General features: G+C 50.2%; 5 protein-coding genes across 5 annotated transcripts; 3 read left to right on the forward strand and 2 right to left on the reverse strand.

Annotated features, from left to right (window-relative positions):
• Positions 1–2,570: 2,570 nt before the first annotated feature.
• Positions 2,571–4,222, forward strand: GCG54_00009796 (uncharacterized protein; the record flags this gene model as incomplete). Its single annotated transcript, XM_045409734.1, has 6 exons — positions 2,571–2,766; positions 2,834–2,931; positions 2,983–3,114; positions 3,169–3,293; positions 3,349–3,744; positions 3,808–4,222. The coding sequence occupies 6 exons, from the start codon at positions 2,571–2,573 to the stop codon at positions 4,220–4,222; spliced, it is 1,362 nt and encodes a 453-aa protein (XP_045271271.1).
• A 1,234-nt stretch (positions 4,223–5,456) lies between these two features.
• On the forward strand, positions 5,457–6,668 carry GCG54_00009797 (uncharacterized protein; the record flags this gene model as incomplete). Its single annotated transcript, XM_045409735.1, has 2 exons — positions 5,457–6,162; positions 6,223–6,668. The coding sequence occupies 2 exons, from the start codon at positions 5,457–5,459 to the stop codon at positions 6,666–6,668; spliced, it is 1,152 nt and encodes a 383-aa protein (XP_045271272.1).
• Positions 6,669–9,104: 2,436 nt separating this feature from the next.
• GCG54_00009798 (putative xyloglucan-specific endo-beta-1 4-glucanase A) lies at positions 9,105–9,905 on the forward strand (the record flags this gene model as incomplete). The annotated part of the gene is made up of 2 exons (XM_045409736.1): positions 9,105–9,448; positions 9,506–9,905. 2 exons carry the CDS (start codon positions 9,105–9,107, stop codon positions 9,903–9,905), a joined length of 744 nt encoding a protein of 247 aa, XP_045271273.1.
• Positions 9,906–10,714: 809 nt separating this feature from the next.
• Positions 10,715–11,680, reverse strand: GCG54_00009799 (uncharacterized protein; the record flags this gene model as incomplete). The annotated part of the gene is made up of 6 exons (XM_045409737.1): positions 10,715–10,875; positions 10,927–11,004; positions 11,067–11,144; positions 11,196–11,258; positions 11,327–11,382; positions 11,439–11,680. 6 exons carry the CDS (start codon positions 11,678–11,680, stop codon positions 10,715–10,717), a joined length of 678 nt encoding a protein of 225 aa, XP_045271274.1.
• Positions 11,681–12,820: 1,140 nt separating this feature from the next.
• Positions 12,821–20,015, reverse strand: GCG54_00009800 (putative acyl-CoA synthetase YngI; the record flags this gene model as incomplete). The annotated part of the gene is made up of 14 exons (XM_045409738.1): positions 12,821–13,159; positions 13,220–13,413; positions 13,491–13,520; positions 13,576–14,139; positions 14,203–14,540; positions 14,605–14,742; positions 14,811–14,887; positions 15,890–16,499; positions 16,549–16,631; positions 18,136–18,422; positions 18,472–19,181; positions 19,236–19,275; positions 19,460–19,600; positions 19,658–20,015. 14 exons carry the CDS (start codon positions 20,013–20,015, stop codon positions 12,821–12,823), a joined length of 3,909 nt encoding a protein of 1,302 aa, XP_045271275.1.
• Positions 20,016–20,114: the final 99 nt, after the last annotated feature.

Consider the following 20,114-nt stretch of genomic DNA (forward strand, 5'->3'; position numbering starts at 1 on the left):
AGTCTACCTATTTTCTATAGCTATAAACTTCTAGGATTTATATAGTATTAGATCTAAAGGGAACTACTACTACTAGATATTCTTACCTTTATATATAATAAGTAGAGGTAGTACCTTACTAGTTATAGAGATATACTTAATTAGAGATATCTAAGTATACAATCTAGGCTGTTTTTTATAGATAGAATAAGTTTCTGATAATCTAAGAATAAGCTTATTTGATCCTCTACTTTTTAGAATACTAGTTTTATCTATATTATATTAATTAGAGGCTTTAATAGCTATAATCTTAGGTATAGTGAGGTATTTAAATTATTACCTGATTATATTAGTTAAAGCTCTATTAATATACTAGGAATTAATTGCTCTACTTCTTTAGACCTTTATAGATAGGTTTCTCTTAATAAAAGCCTGTACTTAGTTCTTTTTAAGAGGCTAGGAGTCTCTATAGACCTATAGGATATGTTTAGTAAAGTCCTTAAGTTATTAATAGGTTAGAAGTAGGCTTAAGGTAGCTTAAATTCGAACCTATTTAGCTAGATAGCTTTCCTAGGTTAGAGAAAGCCTTTATAGATTAGAAAAGGTAATATCTTATAGTTGAGCTTCTTGAATTTAATATAGTAGAGTAGTTTTTAGTATACTATATTATAATAAAGCTTTTTATAGGCTAGTATTAGTTATAATAGCCTTAAGTGCCTAGGAAACTTTATCTTTAGTATAATTAACTATTATATAGTTATTATACTTTATAGAAAGTCTAGTAATAATTAAGTTAAAAATAGTGAAGTTATTTAAGTTTAGAAGTAGTAGTGTGTATTTTTAATGAGGTATTTTGGGGTGGTCTGGATGTGGGGGTGGTCTGGAAGTAGGTGTGGGACGTTATATGGAAGTCGCGGTTGATGAATGTGTTTCCACTAAAGGTACGCGAAGACAGCGGGTGGAACAGCAACCAAAAGCCCAAAAAGCCCAATGACAGCTTCACTAGACAAGATCATGATGATAGCGAGTTGGTCGTTGAAATGTAATCTGGTTGGTTGTCGGAGCTAAGTGGAGCACGGAGACAAGAAAAGGCGGGAGAACTTCAGCCTAATAATGTCGGCTGATCCTGCGACCGGAAATGTTGCAGAGCGGTGTATATGCAAGCGTTGCATGATACATATGCAGAGGACCCTCTGGCTGGGTATAATTGGGCAAAATGTAGTTCTTCTGGTCCCTGTGCATACGCCGCCATTGACTCAGTCATAGATGGCATCTTTCAGTCTCAGTAAGGTAGGTAGGTAATGGATCGTTCCTGTTCACGACAGTGCAGCTACGCGCAGGCAATTATTCCGGGCCCCTGGGTACGTATACTGCGATCTTCGTACTGGACGAAGCACCGGCCGAAGTGCTCTTACTGGATTTATCTACTGTGGGCCCTCATAAGGTGGGCTACGAAGCTTCCTCAACATGACGATGCAGCTACCTTCGATTTTCACCTCCTTCCTAAGTGTGCTGGCGTTCTAGCCTGGCTTTAATCCACCTAGCTTTTAGTGCAATTGTATTTAAAGCCGCTGTCGTCGTCGCGCTCAGTGTCGTCTGACATGCGGCGTCGTGCGGGAAACCTAGAAATTAGAGTTTATAAAGGGTTGTACTCATGATGGTCCAGCGAACTTAAATCCCTGATTATCCCTTAGAGAAAGCACTTATTAGGGTAGCAATGTATATCAATCCCGACTCTTTAGTGACTTCAAGAGTAACTTCGGTAGTTTATGTTGTTCTCTGTGCATTCCTAGGTACTATCAAAACTGCTTTTGCCAGTCCTGATTTTCCTGACACCATTGTCGTCCCTACTATAGCTCCTGCTGCCACTAGTATCATCATTAGGTACTATGAGCGTGGTTCCTATAAAATCCAGATGTGCCGTAAGTGCAGTCAGTACAGTTGCCGCCGTGAACATCAAAGACTTTGAAGAGTTTCTATACCATCAGGATGTCATAAGTCGACGTGAGTCGTTGGAAGTTTGCCCTCTGATGGTATGAATTGGCAAAAGTAACTGCGCCACACAGCGGTAGGCTTAGCTTGAAACTGATAAGACAGTACGCTGTCAAGGTACAAGAGCCTGAATGTGACAAGTGAGGATATTAGGACTTTTTGGAAATCAGATAAGCGACCCTACCAATCACCTGGAACTCTTCTTCGCCAAAAACAACACCAGCATGTAGACCCGGCGTCAACTGCCACACGCCGATAGCCGATCAGCTAGCAACGTACCGACTTCCGCGCTGAAAATTCTTACCGGCGCTTCATCCCCTGTCCGTTCAGGGTGCGGGAGAACCAACGGAAACTGATAGTCTCGGAATGCGCCGGTCTTAGCAGCCGCTTCGGGCGTTCGTCTAAGCATGGGAGTCATGCAAGGCGCATCCTTCGTGTTGGTCGGGAAAGGATGTACAACGTCTGGCTTTTTGACTGCCCGAATTTGCTTCATTTGTTCCTTCTTTGTCTTTCAAATCCAGTCAGCTTCGTTACGATATACCTCTGCCGAGTTGCTCAACGATCGGGCCGGGACTCAAAATCTCGTATCGACAACTACAATGCTATCCACCAAAGACGGCCAGTCCGATCTGGGACCAGCTGACAAAGTGGTGAATATTGCACTTGTATCGGCTGAAAATGCTGCACTAGAAAATGAGGGATTATTCTCCGACGATGATCTCCCACCCCGCGATCGTGGGAGGGCGGCATGGACGAGCCTCGTCGCTGTGTCAGCCATCGCTATGGCTACTTGGGGTAAGCAGTGCTTCTTTTCCCAAACCTCCGGCATTTTCAGACTATTCATGACGTCCTTCTGTCAAAGGCTTTGGAGCTACTCAAGGTGTTTTCCGAGAATACTACTTCAAGACGCCTCCTTTCGAAGGAGACCAGTTAGTAGCTTCCACAGGTCTACTAGTAGTCGTAAGTCAGGCAACATTCGTGGATCGCTTCCCAAAGACTTATCTGATAAAGGGCCTCCTTCAAACCCTTCCGCCATTTCTTCTCAAATTAATCTTCACGTACCCTTCTTACAGGATTTATATGATGTGGAGTGGCATGGTTCTGGTGGTGGCATCTTCCATCGGTGCTGCCTTTTCCACATCTGTACGTCTCTAGGCCAGTGACCATCAGATGTAGTTCATGCTAAACTCTTCAAAGGCAGTCCAGGTTATCATGACTCAGGGACTCATGTATGGTCTATCCAGTGGCCTACTATTTGCGCCATGTCTAACATTCGTGGATGAATGGTTTCTAAAACGACGTGGTCTTGCCAATGGCATCTTGTGAGTTGCTGAATATCGGATACGACTATGATCAATAACCAATTGACAAGCATAGCTTCGGCGCACCCAACATTGCTGCTGCAGGTCTTTCGCCCGTGTTTTCTCTTCTTCTCAAGCGCTTTGGTCGTCGAATCACCCTCATAGGATGGGCTGTATTCACAGCTATCATCATTTCCCTCGGCATCATCTGCGTTCGCCCCCGACGTGACAGAAAGGCAGAGGTAGCGGCAGCGTCTCAGCAGTTGTCCTCAATGAAGCGAATATCCAAGAAGCCAGTATTCTGGTTGTTCGTCGTTTCCATGACACTTCAAAGTCTGGCGAATAACTTACCTGCCAACTATCTCCCCAGCTTTGCGACTGATCTTGGTGCTTCGCCTGAAAAGGGCGCCTTGTTGGTCACATTCTTATCCCTTTTTGGTATTATCGGCCAGATATCAATTGGTGCCCTAACGTCAGTTATTTGAGATCAACCCCATTTACACATGAGCTACCTGCTAACTTAGATCGACAACAGGGACGCGATCGGGCCTTTGGTGCCAATGCTGATGAGTACCCTTGTCAGCAGTTTCGCCGTATTTGTCGTTTGGGGTCTCGGAAAGTATTACTGGAACATGGTCGTCACATCCATACTATTTGGCGCATTTGCTTTCAGCTTTATGGTCTTACGCAGTCATATGGCTGCAGTAGTTGTTGACGACCCCAGTCGCCCAAGCGAGGAATTGTTCGTGTCTGGAATTCTTCTCTTCATCCGTGGAGTCATTGGAGTTGCTTCGGGATACATAGCTGCAGCTGTCCTGCAGAACAGTGACCATACTGGAGTTCAGCCCGGATATGGTGCTGGGAAATGGCGTGATTTAATCATTCTTGTTGGCACTACGATGACTGCAGCGACCGTTGGGGCATTTGGTCTGTGGAAAAGAAGAAGGTGACGAGTCATGACAGGCAAGAGAGTCTTTAATTGAACATAGGAGCAGTTTTCACGCGACCAGGCGTGTCTTCATCATAGGTACCCATATGAATTCCATCTTCAACGTGGTAGTTTGGAAGAGGCGAAGACACGTGTTTCTTAGTTTTCGCAGAGACTGTAGCAATGTAAGAGTGATGGTAACAATGAAAGGAGAATAGAAATCTAGATAGCTGATACCTAAATAGTAGTCCGCCTAGACAGCAAACCCATTTATGACTGCCTTTTGACAGAAGAAGACAGGGACGTATCTGAATAATATCTGACTATGTCACTTCAAATTAAGACCTATCAGCTGTAATCTTGAACCCTATACTATCCCAGAGTTTACAGACGTAGATGCATCCTTCTCGCAGCTATTGAACCGCGGCGGACTTGGAAGACCAAGAGACCCAAAGAAAAGAATAGTCAACGTGTGGTTTATTTTAGTTGAACTTCTCTTGACAACCCGGTTTCTACATGATTAAACTGTCTGCTGTATAGACAATCATACGTCAAGTCCATTCCGCGTTTCACGGAACTATATGCAACGGGCCACCATTACCCACCACGACTAAGCGAACTCGGAATGGAGGACATAAGGAACCCCAACAGCTTTTCCGAAACAAAACCTTCAAACATTCAAATCCCGTAGGGTGTCATGACGTATTGCTACGCAGTAGCTCGGACGCAAACTCCACTTGACTCGCACGTAGGAGTGCAGAAGCCCAGGCCCTCCGCACTGCAGTGCCAAGCCTTCGGGACCGTCCCGTCTGACCAACGGAGTCCGGGTCGTTCCCCGCGAAATGCTGTTATTCTGCGTCGCCAAGCGAGGACCATCGCTGAACATGTCACTGACAACCTTGGTTTTGGGTGTTTCTTCGTACGAGATGCCAAGTCTCGCTACCCAACCAGCGCCGTCTGTTTGTAGCTGAGCGTGTATCATTACGTAAAACTGGCACCTCCGTGCGTTTCTCCTCACATCAGGTGCACTGCCGTGGGCAGAGTTGCGTCGACGTAAGGTTCGCAACACAGAACTCTAGGTGTGTCGTGCTCGAAACCCCGTGACCGTCGCCCGAGCTGGGATCCTGGCCCGGGGCGCTTAAGCGGCGCTCGTACGCGACGACATTTCCTACATCAGCTGCAGCTTCCCCCCATGCTGCCCTCATCACAACCTCCGCAGCTCATGTTCTATACATCACGACGACGCTAACGACATCATGACGGGCGTCACGCAACTTGCACTGCGCCCGGCTGTGGTCAGGGAGGATTTCGACGCCGACATGGAGAGTGAGTGGATGGGAACACCGTTGGAAGACGCCTTTGCCGACGAAGATGAGGTTCATGTCGACCCTTACGGAGACCTCATCCTTCGAGTAGGATGCGACCCAAAATCTGGTGAAAGCCCAGCATTTCGGGTCTGCTCGAATGCCCTGAAAAGAGCATCACCGTTCTGGAGACGGACTCTGGCTGAAACTGCCGAGGAGACCGGATCCGGAACGGCAGAGGAAGATTGGTATTGGACGCCATCGCTTTTCGCATGCCCACACGAGAAATCGGATGGGCTGGTCATTCTGCTCAACATCATCCACTCGAAATTCCACTTGGTACCCAAGAGACCATCTCTCTCAGAGATGTACAACTCCCTTTGCCTCGCCAGCATGTATGAAATGGAACAAGTTCTGCAGCCATGGATCGGGCACTGGTATGACGTTATCGACAGCTTGGAATCCGCGAGAGATGGACACAGCCTCGCAATGTTAGCATGCATTGCATGGGGCCTGGGTGATGAGAGACTTTACGTCAGGACGCTCACCGATATCACCCTCACATGCGTGGTGCACGAAGGCGGGCACGTTGTGCTTGCTGATGGGGTTTGCTTGGACGATTATCTTCATGACGCGTTAGGCTCTCCAGTGATTTCAGGTAAGAGCGAAATTGTTATCTCAGGCTAGATTCCTGACATACCTACTGACCTTCGGCAAGAAAACATCCGCTTAATGCGCAACCAATTAGCATCAGAGTTACCAGCACACATCAACCAACTCATCAAGCGCTTGATCGAGGGCAAATGGATGTGCGCAGGAATATCTGACATACCGATAACCAAAAACAAGAAGTGCGACTATGTCGTGCTGGGGAGCTTGTTCGCGGGATTGATTTACGTTAGAGGCTCCAAGGCAACAGAGCTTCAAATGAGGCAGGATGAAAGTATTGCAGACCTGCTCAAGTCAGTGAAGCGGGTCTTGTCCTACGTTTCTTGCTACGAAAAGCATACAGAATGCAATCCGGCGGAGAAGATCGCCGACGCCATGAAGGAAACAGTTGAAGACTTAGACACATCATTGAGCGTGGGCATACTAGAGCGAATGCGGGAACAGCGACAAAAAGCAGGTCTAGAAGCACAGACTTCTGAGGAAGACAAGGGATGAGTTATCGTCAAGTCATCGCAAGCATGGACCACGTGGAAATCAAAAGTTTTGATGTTATTACGAGTCAAACAGTGCTGAAAGCAGTGATTTGGTGGAGCGCGTGTCAATATGCGAAATGAGGAATGTGATCTTTGCTTTCGGCAACTAACCAGAACTGGCCTTTTGAACACGAATTGGGACAACTGGGCAGCATGTTTAATCGGTCACCTGATTAAGCTTAATGTGACTGTTGACTACACATCGTATGTGCCGCGTCTTTTCATCAACTTAGCTTTCGGTCAAACAAGAGTTGCCCGACTTGCCCGAAGCCGCAACAGGGCGCGGGAAGTCCCTCATCGTGCCCAATCAGCGCTGATCTCGCTTACGATGCAGCGCAGCATCGACATCCACTTGAGCTGGCTATGAACGGGATAGCTTCAAGATCCGGCTGTGTGTTCTAGTTGGTTAAGATTTCTCGTTCACATCATGTGTACCTGATCCGAGAAGGTCCCAGGTTCGAGCCCTGGCACGGTCAGATTACTTTTTGATGTTTACGACGACGAGGATTCGTGTCGAGAGTCTTGTTCCAGATGTATTTGGCGGTGTCTTCCTTTTGAACACAGATTGACAGGCCAAGAGCAATTGGATGACAAAGGGAATGCGATGGTTTCTTTCGTGTACCAGGCCTATGACAGGCCTTTTGAGCAAGTTCTTGGGGTGTTTTGCTGGCTCGCTCCGGAGCGGCAATCTCGGTCGCCGGCGACCGGCCGGTTCGGCACTTTAGCGCCGCCCACTCGGTGCCCCTTCGCTAAGCCCCCTTTATTTCAGTGTGACGGCTACCCGCCGGGCTAAGCTTTGGATGGGGGGATTGTCCACCAGTAGTCGTCGTTGAAGCGGCGAGGTGCATCTGGAATGCAGACCGGTTGGCGCGGCAGTTGATCTCGCAGGAAGACCGATCATCGCGTTTCAAACGCAGCGCAACGCATTCGAGAATGCGATTTGGCTAGACGGCTGTCGCGGCCGTATCGATGGCTCTGCAGCCATCATTGCAGCTGTTTCCCGGCGCGCGGAGCAAAACAAGCCGTAAGGCGTGCTTGGCGCGTGGACCGCATCCTGGTAATCTGGGGGAGGTTCGCCGACGGGCTGGCCAGACCTATCTTGGCGCGGCATTGTGAGCGATTGCCGGCATAGGTGTCTGCGCCTTGCTGCAAGGGATACATCAGGGGCAAACGATCCGGTGGGGAAGCAGAAGCTCTTCGTGAACGGTGAGCATCACGGGGCTGGACGACGGAGATGACTTCGATTCTCGAGTCTAGCGCCAAATTGATTTTTACTGAATACGGCGTCTCGAGAGCGATCGAGTTGCTTGGCGAGAAAAGTGTCCGTCGGAGTGTTCAGTCATCGACTGCGAAGACAAACTTGATGGGGTCCCCTAGCAATGACGTTGTCTGACTGAAGTTTGCAGGAAGATATTAAGTGCCATTGAGCAAAAGCAAAGATATTCGGTAGGGGCAGATTGACATAAAGTAGCACTGCATGTGGCAATGGTCTATCCAGCACACGGAGTTAGCTTCATATATATTCTGTGGGGAACTATTGGTGATTCCACAGGGAACAACACGGCAACATCGGCTAACCATGGGAACTCCCTAGCCTCCTTTTCAGGCTCTTCTGATCTCGAGAGACGACGAAATGTTTTTCGAGGCTGAGCCATGGAACGCCCTGGGAACAAACGGTTTCCCCCCTCCCCGAACACGGGATTCCGCAACCGACATTCGATATCGGCTTTCCAATGTATTGATTGGGGGGTTATTAATGCCGTCCAAAATCGGGTGAACACGAGTCAAAGCTCAATTTCGACGGTCGCAAACCTTCTGCTTTTGGGTGTGTTGTGGCCGGGATGACACGGCTTTGAGTTCTCCCCTAGAGCCCTTTTGGCTGGCGCAACACCACATTTACTTGACAAGAACGTAACGGGCAGATTAACCAGCCCACTTACCCCATTGGTGGAGTCATCTAGAGCGCCGCGTGGTGGGCAGCGTTGGACATCGGTAACCCGAGCTCTTGTTAAGGTGAAACTGCCCCTGATTCTTTTCGCACCCAGCAGCGCACCCGCTAAGCCCGCAACAAGCTTTCCGTCCGATGCTTAGCTCCGGCATCCCGGTTGACACGGGGCCCAGCGTCGACAGACGCTCACCTTGTGGCCGGACACTAACGTCACATCTGGCATTCGTCACCGTAATTGGAGGGACCAGTCTTCGTTCTGGAAGGAAAAATGTTTGCCAAACCCTGACGTTCGTTAGCATGTTGTGAGTATATCAACTGCCGCCCTCCCGCCGTTGGAGCTGATCTTGGCATCCGATTGTTGGTCCATCCTCCTTACAAACCACACGTTCTCTTCTTGCACACACATTCGCTTTAGTTCAATCAGTCATTCTTTCCAGATTTCCATTCACGATGCAGCTGTCTTCTTACCTCGTCTCGGCCATCATGGCCGCCACCGCCGTGGCCAGCCCCACGCCCACCATCGAGAAGCGCGCCACCACCTGGTGCGACTCCTTCGGCTCCCTCGCCACTGGCGCCTACACCGTCTACCACAACAACTGGGGTGCTGCCCAGGCCACTTCCGGCTCTCAGTGCACCACCTTCAACTCCCTGAGCTCCGGCTCCGTTTCTTGGTCTACCTCTTGGACCTGGGCTGGCGGTCAGGGCCAGGTCAAGTCCTACTCCAACGTTGCTCTGGAGAAGGTTAACAAGCAGCTCTCTGCCATCAAGTCCATCCCCTCCAAGTGGACCTGGAGGTTAGTTTTCCCTTCGTAGCATTCTTTGCCATCATCTTACTGACCTGCACCCTCCAGCTACACTGGCTCCAACCTCGTCGCTGATGTCGCTTACGACCTGTGGCTCGCCCCCTCCGTCGGCGCCAACAACAAGTACGAGATCATGATCTGGCTCGGCTCCTACGGCGGTGCCGGCCCCATCTCCAGCACGGGATCCAAGATCGCCTCCCCCAAGATCGCCGGTACCACCTGGAGCCTCTTCAAGGGCCCCAACGGCGACACCACCGTCTTCTCCTTCGTTGCCCCCAGCAACATTGGCAGCTTCAACGGTGACCTGAAGGGCTTCTTCGACTACCTCGTCTCCAGCCAGGGTGTCGCCAACACCAACGTCGTCACCTCACTCCAGGCCGGTACCGAGCCCTTCTCTGGCACCAACGCCGTCTTCAAGACCTCCGCCATCTCCATCTCTGTCTCCTAAATGGTCCATGTGTGACCGTTGAATCGATTCAACTGAGTTCGATGCCGATTCCAGAGTCTGAGCATGGCAAGTATTTAGCATAAAAGCCTTTTCAACACGTACATATTGTTGCTTCCCGTATATAATACAATACCAGAACCCTAGTTGGTCTCCTACAATTGGCTTGATCTCTCCCAATTGATCCTCATTAGAATGACCATGACTGTTGAAGTACTTGATGAGGGAATATCGTGCAAGATGCTAGACGTCGATCGTACGTCTGACAGACGAAAGTCAAGACCAAAGACCCTACCCGCGATGAATCTTGTCTTGACCATTTTAGCGTGCCTTCGGGCGTTCCATGAACATTGTATGCTCTAGGGGATCGTCCAATAAAATACAATCCCTGAATGTCTGTAAAGTGGTAAGTTTCGTAGCGTCTGCTGATTTAGCCTCCGTCTTAGAAACGGAACTACTCAATTAGATGGAGTTACAAACATTCAGGGGTCGTACTGTACCTTCTGTACTAATGAGATACCTCGTCCAAACGATTGAAACCGTCAATTACATCGAGTAGGTGGGAATCCTCTATCAATCATCAAGAGCCAGCCATTGTTTTCACTTGCAGACTTGACATGATATACAGAGCTCTCCCTGTCTGATCATGGTAACTTGTTCCTCAAGGAACGGCCAAGGCACGTTGTGAAACTACTCATTATGGGCACGAAATCACTCAGGAATCACGATGCCGAGCCAGATGCCTGGTATGTACTGTTGGATTGAGAATATGTACGTCAAGAAATGTGATGATAATGCCAGTGATCGTCCCTTTACTCGGCCTTCTGGGCCGGGATGTTGAGGGTAGCAATATTCCAGGTCTTGCCGCCGTCAGAAGTGGTCATGGCACCACCGGTGGCGCCGTGCTCCCAGCTTCCACTGTGTCCGAAGCTCTTGTCGGCCTCGCTAAGCACAATAGAAACATCCTTCCAGGCTATGAATGAGTTAGCTTCGGGCTTTGATTGACGTGATGAGTGAGACAAACTGTGGGCAGGGTGATTCGCGCAGCCGCCGCTAGCGCACTCGATTGAGATGTAGAAGATGTTTCCGTGCTGTCCCTTGCCTGTGCAGATGCGATTAGTATTGGGCGGACTCAAATGTTAGTCTTGTATCGGAGGGACATACTGGTGTTCACGGTGGAAACAAGCTTGCCGTCGACATAGACGTTCTGGTCCCAGAGCTGGGTCGACGAGTTCAGTTTGTCTATGGTCGTGGTCAGTCGATATGCCGACAACGAGGAGGGGCCTCACTGACAGTGAGTTCTAACAGTCGATCCTGCGGAAGCCTTCACGGGGGTGCCAACGGTGGGGTTTGAGCCTAGTCACGGATCAGCGCCGGTCGATCAAGTGCCGCATCCGAGAGCAACTTCAGATAATGATACGCACCGACCAGGGTGTACGCGAAGTTGCACCAGTTCTTTCCTCCATCTTCGCAGTAAGATCTAAAATTGATCGTCAGCAATGCGCCAAAGAATCGTTAACGTTGATTGCGCCATACCCGCTCGGAGAGTTTGAGGTAACGCCCTGGAGGAAGGAAGCCTCGTTCTGCATCATGATGGCGCTCCAGATGGCGACATCTCCGGAGATGGCGCTGGGCAGCTCGGGAAGGATGAGAGTTGCGCTCGCCTCTTGGATGTACGCATTGCCGTTGGTGAACAGGGTGACGATGTCGGAGTTTGCCTGGGCGAGGCTGGCAAGTGCAGCAATCATGCCGCCGACGGTTGCTTGAATTCCCTTCATGGTGCCGGAAATAGACGTGATGTGCTTCGGAAACGACTGTTTGGAGTTGGTATTGAAGAGTCTACTGAGCGACGCTACACAAACACAAAGAGGATAAGCATAACCTTATATGATCGTGGCTGATCTCTTGATCCCGCGCAAATACACAGTCGAGGGGACAATGCGTCTGAAACTTTTCCGTGTGGGAGGCATGTTGGTCTCTATTCGAAACCTCGATTGTGGTCATTGGAACGTGCGCTATCATGTCTGAGGAACTTTTGACTCCGCAATATACTGCTTCCATGATCGTTCCAGTTGCATGGTAATTATCCCGTCGGACCACAGCCGTTCGCACGGATGAATCGCTGACTCGATGCGATTGGAGGAATCTCCTGCAAAGGCGGGGCTCAGGGGATAATGTGCGGAAGATCTGGGCGCCTATCCACTCTTTATGCGGCGCAGAGTCTCATTCGTTTACGTACAGTAACCTTCTTTACGCATCATAAAATGGCAACTCCCGCCGGCACAGATTCGTCTACAGGGCGCGTATAGTTTTACGAGATTACTTGGCTGGCTGGATGACTCTCTGTCCATCGGATGCGCCCTACGGTCGCTGCCTGGAGATGCCACATCCATTCGACGGACCACTCCGGCTATGCGACAGCGGACCCGCCCCCTTTACGATGTGAGGCTCGGATTGCTCCGGACGTGGTGTATCTGGCTAGAGCTGTTGCCCCTTTTGTGAGCTGTGCAGTGATACAATCGGGCCATCAAGAGCATCTCACCAAGTTTTGCAACCGAATCAATGCTTTCTGTCTGCAGATGCTCACTATCAGAACTGAAATTTGGAAGCTGAATCGCGACTTGAGATTAAGGGATTACGCGAGATGTTGACCCCATTCTCATCAATCCCAAGCGGAAGTTTATTCGCACAGTTGCGCGCGAGTTGAGTAATCATGACTGGGTGCGAAAAGACTTGCTTTCTTATATGCCATTTCTTTGGTTAGCAAGATTGTTCTCGCATAGGCACCGTCGCCCCTTCAACCCGCTTGAGACGTAAATCTCAAACCAACCGCCAACCTATGATCGTGTACAATCTTCATATAAACCAGGCAGTTGATCGGGCATATTCTACAGATTCTCCACGATGGATCCCGCTATTTAACCGCCGCTAGATGCCAACTCGAAAAGATAAGAAATGCTAGGAGTATCAAAGCTCATCGCAGTAGAGTCAATATTCGACAACACCATACTGGGGCTATCTGCCAGGTCTAGGCTCTGATCGCCACCAAGCTCGAGCGGAACTGAAAAGGGTGTCTCTGACGGGAGGACAAGTGTCGGACTCGGCACGGAGAGATTCGAATCGCGGCACATGGACCCGTAGTCAATCATAGACCACAGCGCCGCCTCCAGTTCTGGACCCAGATCAGGAGATTTGTGGGCATTGAATAGCGACGTGAAGAGATGAGCGTGGCTGTTGAAAGCCAATAGTCGACGATGCTGCCAAGTCATGTCAGTCAGACACCAAGATAAAGCTATTTGGGGATCAGGTCGACCTACCATCTTGGAAGCATGGTCCCAGAATTGGCCCATCTTCTCGAGGATGCTCAAGCTTTCCTGGGTTGCGCGTAGCATTTCCGCCGATCGCTGGCCTCCATGATGTTTCTCGGCGTGCATGTTGAGTGACAAAGTACTGCCAGCTAAGCACGCAGAGTAGGCGTAGAACGAGGCACCAAGATGGCACCCGGCTGCTGCTGCATCATGTAGAACGTTGATCAGACTCCGCGCGTGATCGTAACTTCGTTGAAAAGCAAGAAGGAGGAAGCTTGACGGTGCCTGGCAATTCCGCCCACGTAGCCGTCTGCGTAACAGGAATGGGTGATTTAGGAGACAGTGGCAGAGGTGGAAGACCGTACGCGCAAATATGACGTGCCCCACAACTTGATGGTCGATGGATCCTTCTTCTGTCCTGTTCGTTTCAACGATAGAGTCGATAGAGATCTGGTCCATCTGAAGACGAAACTCGACTAGAAGCAGAATTGAATTGATGGAGGCGTACTCCGACCTCGAGTCCCATGGTGGAACACCGTCCACTTCGCGGTCGTGAAGAACGTTTCGTGTACACCGCCCCAGAGCAGAGCCGGCCAAGATCGCGATGGGAAAGTTTCCGAGAGCTGAAGAGGGATCCGTGTTCCAGTCATGCAGCTGGTGCAGAGTTATATTCCTTTCCAACCCGCCATGACGGAACGTCGGCTCGTCGGATGGTAGCCGGACACTGCAGTCTTCGTCTGAGATAGCGAGGTGGCGGTCCTTGCCGCAAGAAACGAGTTTGTCGAGGAGGTATATCGACCAAAAGCACCTCCGTCTTTCTTCCTGTTCAATGATTGATAGCGTTTCACTAGGCTCTCGCATCAGCTGAAGATCCTGTGCTATTCGAATGGCAAGGCCAATCTTCAGCCACCCTGAGCTCGTTCGTCCCGCTAAAATTGGTATTAGCTGGTCGGTCCATGAAAAGTAAAACCAAGGTTACGAGATCAACTCACAGGTAAAATCAATGATAGCTAAAATGTTTGTCGCCTGGGCAACGTGTAGATCAGGTGAATCCTCTGCTGTCATATGATCAGTGAGCACCGACAGCCAGGCCTCCCTCGCGTAGGCTTCGGTTGCCTTAGCCCTTACTCCAGCGTAAAACTCATGATCCGAAAACCTCATGGATGACGCCAGGACCCCGAGCACGACGCATTTTGGTAGGGAGTTTTCGGCCAGCTTCTGTCGAAAGTTTGCTTCATGGAAGTAGCCGTAGGGTTGGTTATTGCAGTGCGTGAAATATGTGTCGATCAAGGACTGCATGACAGCATCCGGGGGTAGCTTGCTCAGGTCCCTACAATGTAGGTTAACAGAGTTGTCCCAAGGATTCGTCTTCAAATATCCCAAAGAATACTTACACATCATTTATAGGGGCGTCCCGAGAGCTTCCGCTTGGAGATATTGACACCTGGTCTTCCAGGTTGAAGATGTCTGCCGCATCATCATTTGAAAACTGTGGTTCAGCTTCGAAACTTGTTTCGGTGCCGGCGAACGTGCTAAAATAAGTATATGAGCGTCATGATGTCTCATTGTACCGTGAGTTTGAATGGAGATGAAGCCCTACCACGACTCCTTTGGTGGTTGACCACTTAATTCTGCCAACTTGCTCTCGATCGCAGAAATTCGCTGGAAAAGCGCAGACTGTAACGCAGTTAGTCTAAGTAGTCTACAGATATAAAGAACGTTTCATTCCAACATTATTCATCATCTCCAAGAATGCCGCTGATGCGCTTCCAGACAGAGCCGACGACGTCGCCGAAAATGGTTCATAAGAACACCGTTGCATGCTGCGTCGACAATTACCACACCTCGGCTTGTCCCCAGAGCATTTGATCTTCTTCTGCCTGTAAAAGGAAAGATAATGATTAGCAATTGTGTTTCCAAGTCAATGACTCCCCAAACACACCTGCAAGTCGTGCAGGCCTGGCGGATGCGCTTGATGCCCCCAATGGCCGCTGGTGATCTCGGCTCAGGGGAGCCGGATGTCATCCATCCTGTCTCTGTCATGTCTTCAGACATGCCTTGGTTGTGTGAACGGTGATGCTGTTCTGAAGTATGAATCTAGCCTTCTTGCGTGCATCAAACCGGTGACGTTGAAACTCCGATGAGAGAGCGCTTCAGCAATATCCGGTCGTCCTGAGCTCGATGCGGGGTAGGTCGGGATGATCACGTGGGGGCATCTAGTCCCATCCTTGTCGTCGCTGCCGTTTCCCCAGAAATTTAGCTGGAAATAGCAATCTGGGGCTGGGAGGCCAAGTTGACGCATGCAAGCCGGCGATTTGGTCAGACTTTTCTGACTCGTCCCGGCTGGCTCGGAACCCCACCGGAAGAACGCGAGGGTCTCCATCCCATGACATCAATGGGTACACTGTCTCATTGGCACGTCGATTAAAGTGATGAAATATCTTGAGAGGATCTTCTACGGCTTTGAACACCAAATTTGAGTGCATTCTATAGATGTTTGTGTCAAATCTTCGCGCGAGGTGCCTTGGCCGCATATTCATCCCAGTCCACCTTGTTTCGTTTTTGGAACTCCCCGATACCAAGGACAGCATCACAACCAGGTGCCATCATTGACTCAAAGAGTTTTGCAACTCCTTCTTCTTGGACTGTTGTGCCACCATGCGACCATGCCAGTCTTACCAATTCCTTCGACATCTTCGAGCCCCCAGGTGACGAGTGACGGAGATTGCGAATCAGCTGTTCGACCATCTTGCGCAGCTCAGCTGGTGTGTCGGCGAGCAACGATACGGCTCCCTGGGCTTTGAGCTCAGAAGCCGAAACCGCTCTCGCCGTCAACATTGCGTCTCGTGAAAGTGCCAAGCCCCATTCGCGGATCACGTATCTGGATATCACCGCAGGACAGAGACCCAGCTTGACTTCCGAGAGAGTGAACGTTGCCGAAGAAAGGCAAACCCTGATGTCGCACGAAAATGCCAGCCCGATACCACCGCCAAAGGCAGGGCCGTTGATACACGCAATCGTTACCTTACTCGAGTTGTCAATCAGCTCGAACAAGCTTTTCAGTGGTCTGAAAATGTCCAAGCTTGCATTGCCTCCTTTGCCGACAACAAGGGCGGCCTGGCTGAGATCCATGCCGGTACAGAAGAATTTGCCATTCGCGCTGATTACGATTCGTGATATAGAAGGATCATTCTCAAACGTCCTGAAAGCTCCCTGGAAATCTTCGATCATCAGAGACGTGAGAGTATTGCCGTTGCGGGGCGTGTTGAGGACGATGTTGCCGGTTGCGCTGGATCGGTACACGAGGAGACGCCCAGTTTCTCGCACAAGTGACCAACCCATCTTTTCTGTTGACGCCGGGGATGCCTTGGAGGATGTAGTGTCTCTGGATGTCTTTTTCGCCGATAAAGCTGCCCCAGCTCTGCTATCATTCGACTTTGAGAGCACCTTGGAGATCCAAACGCCAGTTTCTGCAAGCTTCTGCAGATTGACACCAGTGTTCACACCTGCATTTTCGAACAGATATACGACGTCTTCCGTTGCCACGTTGCCTTTGGCTCCCGGCGCGAAGGGACAGCCTCCCAAACCGCCAACACTACTGTCAAACGTGCGTACGCCAGATTCGTATGCTTTCCACACGTTTGCTAGAGCCTGCCCATATGTATCGTGGAAATGTCCAGCTAGACTTAACGGGTCAATCCCTTGGCGAGTGAGGAATTCAATCAGCCGCCGTACATCTGGTGCTGTTCCCACACCCAGAGTATCCCCGAGACTGACTTCGTAGCATCCCATATCGAACAAGGCTTTAACAGCGCGGTGGACAGCGGTTAACGGCGTCGGACCGTCGAATGGGTCGGCAAATATGCATGAAACGTATCTGATGCCACATAAAAATAGTTAGTCAGCGAACAAACGACCACAAATGTGTAGAGAACTTTGACTTGCCCTCTAACAGCAAGACCGCCCGAGACCGCTTTTGTTGCTACCTGGTGTGCCCGTTGTATTCCCTCGTCAACGCTACAGTTGAGGTTGGCGCGACTGAATCCCTCAGTCGCACTAACGAATACGGCAACTTCACGGACGCCGTGATCCAGCGCGATCTGAAGCCCTTTGGGGTTTGGCACCAGTACGGGGAGTCTTAGGTCTGACGGTGATCGTAACCATCCTCTAATAAGATTCGATGAAATTACTTGGCGGCAATCTGCAAGTTGCGGGATCGCTTTCGGAGACACAACTGAAGTGATCTCTATGTTTTGGAGACCGGCTTGTCGAAGCCTCTCGATTAGCGCTAGCTTGTCGCCGGTGTTGATTGGGGTTTTGACGTTTTGGAGGCCATCGCGGGGGCCAACTTCGACGATTCTAACAGACATCTGGAACCAAAAGCTGCTTCCTTTGACGAACAGGCATGCGAGCGAATAACGCGGCCAGAAAGGGGACAATTACGAGGTACTTGATGGGTAGGGCTAGCTATGGTGGCTCGCTGGTGCCGACTACTTACCCCGGTCTTTGGGGTCCGGACCGCTTCCCGGCCTAGGTACGTACCCGTTCCCGGTGCCGAGGGCCGGCCGTCCTGATTGGGCAATTCGGCTTCCAGGAACCATTTTCGGTTAACGCAGTCGTGGAGAAGGAGACCAGTCTGTGATTAGCTCCTTGTTGGCAGCTAACAGCCGGCGGTTGATCTTCACATCGGAATGAGCTTTCCACAATAGGGACTTTGGGGGAAGCTTGTAGCAATACGGGAGTTTGACAATGTCATTAGGATTTCAACAGATAACTTGACGATATGCATATTTCAATGGTTTGTCAAGATGAACATGAGCGCGGTATGATGCAACTGAGATCGATCTTCTGAATGAATTTGTGCTACTTTACAACTTTGCCTGTACTCTAGATCGCTTCATCAATGCGTTTCCGAGATCCCTTACCAAATGCTTCTGATACTTCCCGCTGCCGGTCTTTGGCAGCTCGCTACCAACATCGGGGCTTCCAAGCCAGAAGATGTACTCGGGGGCCTTGTATCGGCCCAATCGCTGCGTGACCCATATCCTGATCTCCTCATCAGAGGGCTTGGTCGCGCCTGATGCTAATTTTAGGAAGCAAGCCACAACTTCCCCGTACTTATTGTGATCGAGCCCCACCACGCAAGACTCTCCAATAGCCGCATGAGATAGCAAGCGAGCTTCGATCTCGATGGGTGAAATGTTCTCACCACCTGAACATGGGTTTAGCCAGGGAACTGCCATTGAGTGTTTGTCACTTACCACGAATGATCAAATCTTTGATGCGGCCGGTGATGTGACCGTAACCTTCATCATCAACGAACCCCTCATCGCCGGTGTGCATCCAGATAGTACCATCCTCATCTGATCTCATCACCTCTTGTGTTCTCTCCTCATCCTTCCAGTATCCCTTCTGTAAAGCAAAACCGCTGGTGCAAATTTCCCCGCGGGTGCCTCGTGGGACGATATTACCGTTCGTGTCCACGATCTTTGCGCTAGTGTGAGGAAGCACCTTGCCAAGGCTGTTGAACATCCGGTCATCGGTATCGCCCAAGGACGTAATGAAGGTGACGGGGCTCGTCTCCGTCATTCCGTACGCAATCAGCATTCCGCCAATCTGCATCTCTTTGCGCAAATTCTCCATCAGCGGGGGTGGCACTGGAGAGCCTGCCGCAAGACCGGTGCGTACGGTGCTGATGCGATGGCCGGACTTCTTCAGAGCCTCTAGCTCCGCAATAAACATTGTCGGGACTCCGAGGAGTGCAGTGGCCTTCTCGTTGATGATGGCGTCAATAGTCTTTTGAGCATTGAAGCTGTCGGAGGGAAAGATGATGGAGCTTCCGTAGCAGAAGGCGGCTAGGAAGCCCATCACCAGCCCGAAACAGTGGAATAAAGGTGGGGGGCAGCAAACGACATCTTGGTGGGTGAGTTTCATGGCATCGCCAACGAACCTAGCGTCGTTGATCAAATTGCTGTGAGACTAGTTAGCGATGTGAGATCAACGCTTCTCAGTAGTCAGCTCTTACAAATGAGTCAAAACTGCGGCTTTGGGTGATCCAGTTGTTCCTGAAACGGTTTCGTTTAGCACAAAACGTGCATGTAGATATGGAAGGAGGGATCTGACCAGAAGTGAATTGGAGATTGAGAGTATCGGAGCGGCGAACCTTTCGCTCCGCACGTCTCAAAGCTGAGTCGTTCATGAAGATCGAATGACCACCGTTGAGGAAGGTGCTATAAGTCTGACACATACTCCCTTGGCCTGGGAATCTGGCGGTGTCGAGACACACGATGTGCTCAAGCTTGGACTCTTTCGGCAGAGCGGACAGGGCTTGAATATGGGGCAAGAGGGAGTTTGATCCGATCTGAGAAGCCATGAAAACCGCCTTGCAGTCTATTCAAGGTGTCAGAAACCATAGTAACTGATGCGATAGTGAAGAGAAGAACTTACCGCTGTGCAACACGGCACTACTTAGCTCATCCGGGGAGTAGGTGTTGTGCAAAACAACGAAGGGGCAGCCGATACGCGCCGCCCCCAGGAACAGCTCGATGTATTGGTAGCAGTTTCCTGCCATAATTCCCACGCAGTCCCCATGCTTCAAACCAAGTTCAAGTAAGCCTTTAGCAGTGATCTTGCTCCGGTCTGCGAGGTCCTTGTACGTGAGGCGGGTAGACTGCCAGGGCACAACGACGGCTGTGCGATCACCATACGCCTTGGCTTGGTCCTGAATAACAGACCCAAGCGTCTTTTGTAGAAGCGGTGGATCCTTCGGCCCAAACACTAAAGATGGTGTCTGTTGAAGGGGCATGTTGGGGGAAGAGGAGGACACGGCGGTGTCTGACATTGTGATAGTGCGAGTTGAAGGAGTACGAAATTCTGAAAATGAGAAATTCTCCAGCCGCAGAAC

Source organism: Colletotrichum gloeosporioides (genome assembly GCF_011800055.1).
Source record: "Colletotrichum gloeosporioides strain Lc1 chromosome Unknown consensus_1, whole genome shotgun sequence".
NCBI classification, from domain to species: Eukaryota; Fungi; Ascomycota; class Sordariomycetes; order Glomerellales; family Glomerellaceae; genus Colletotrichum; species Colletotrichum gloeosporioides.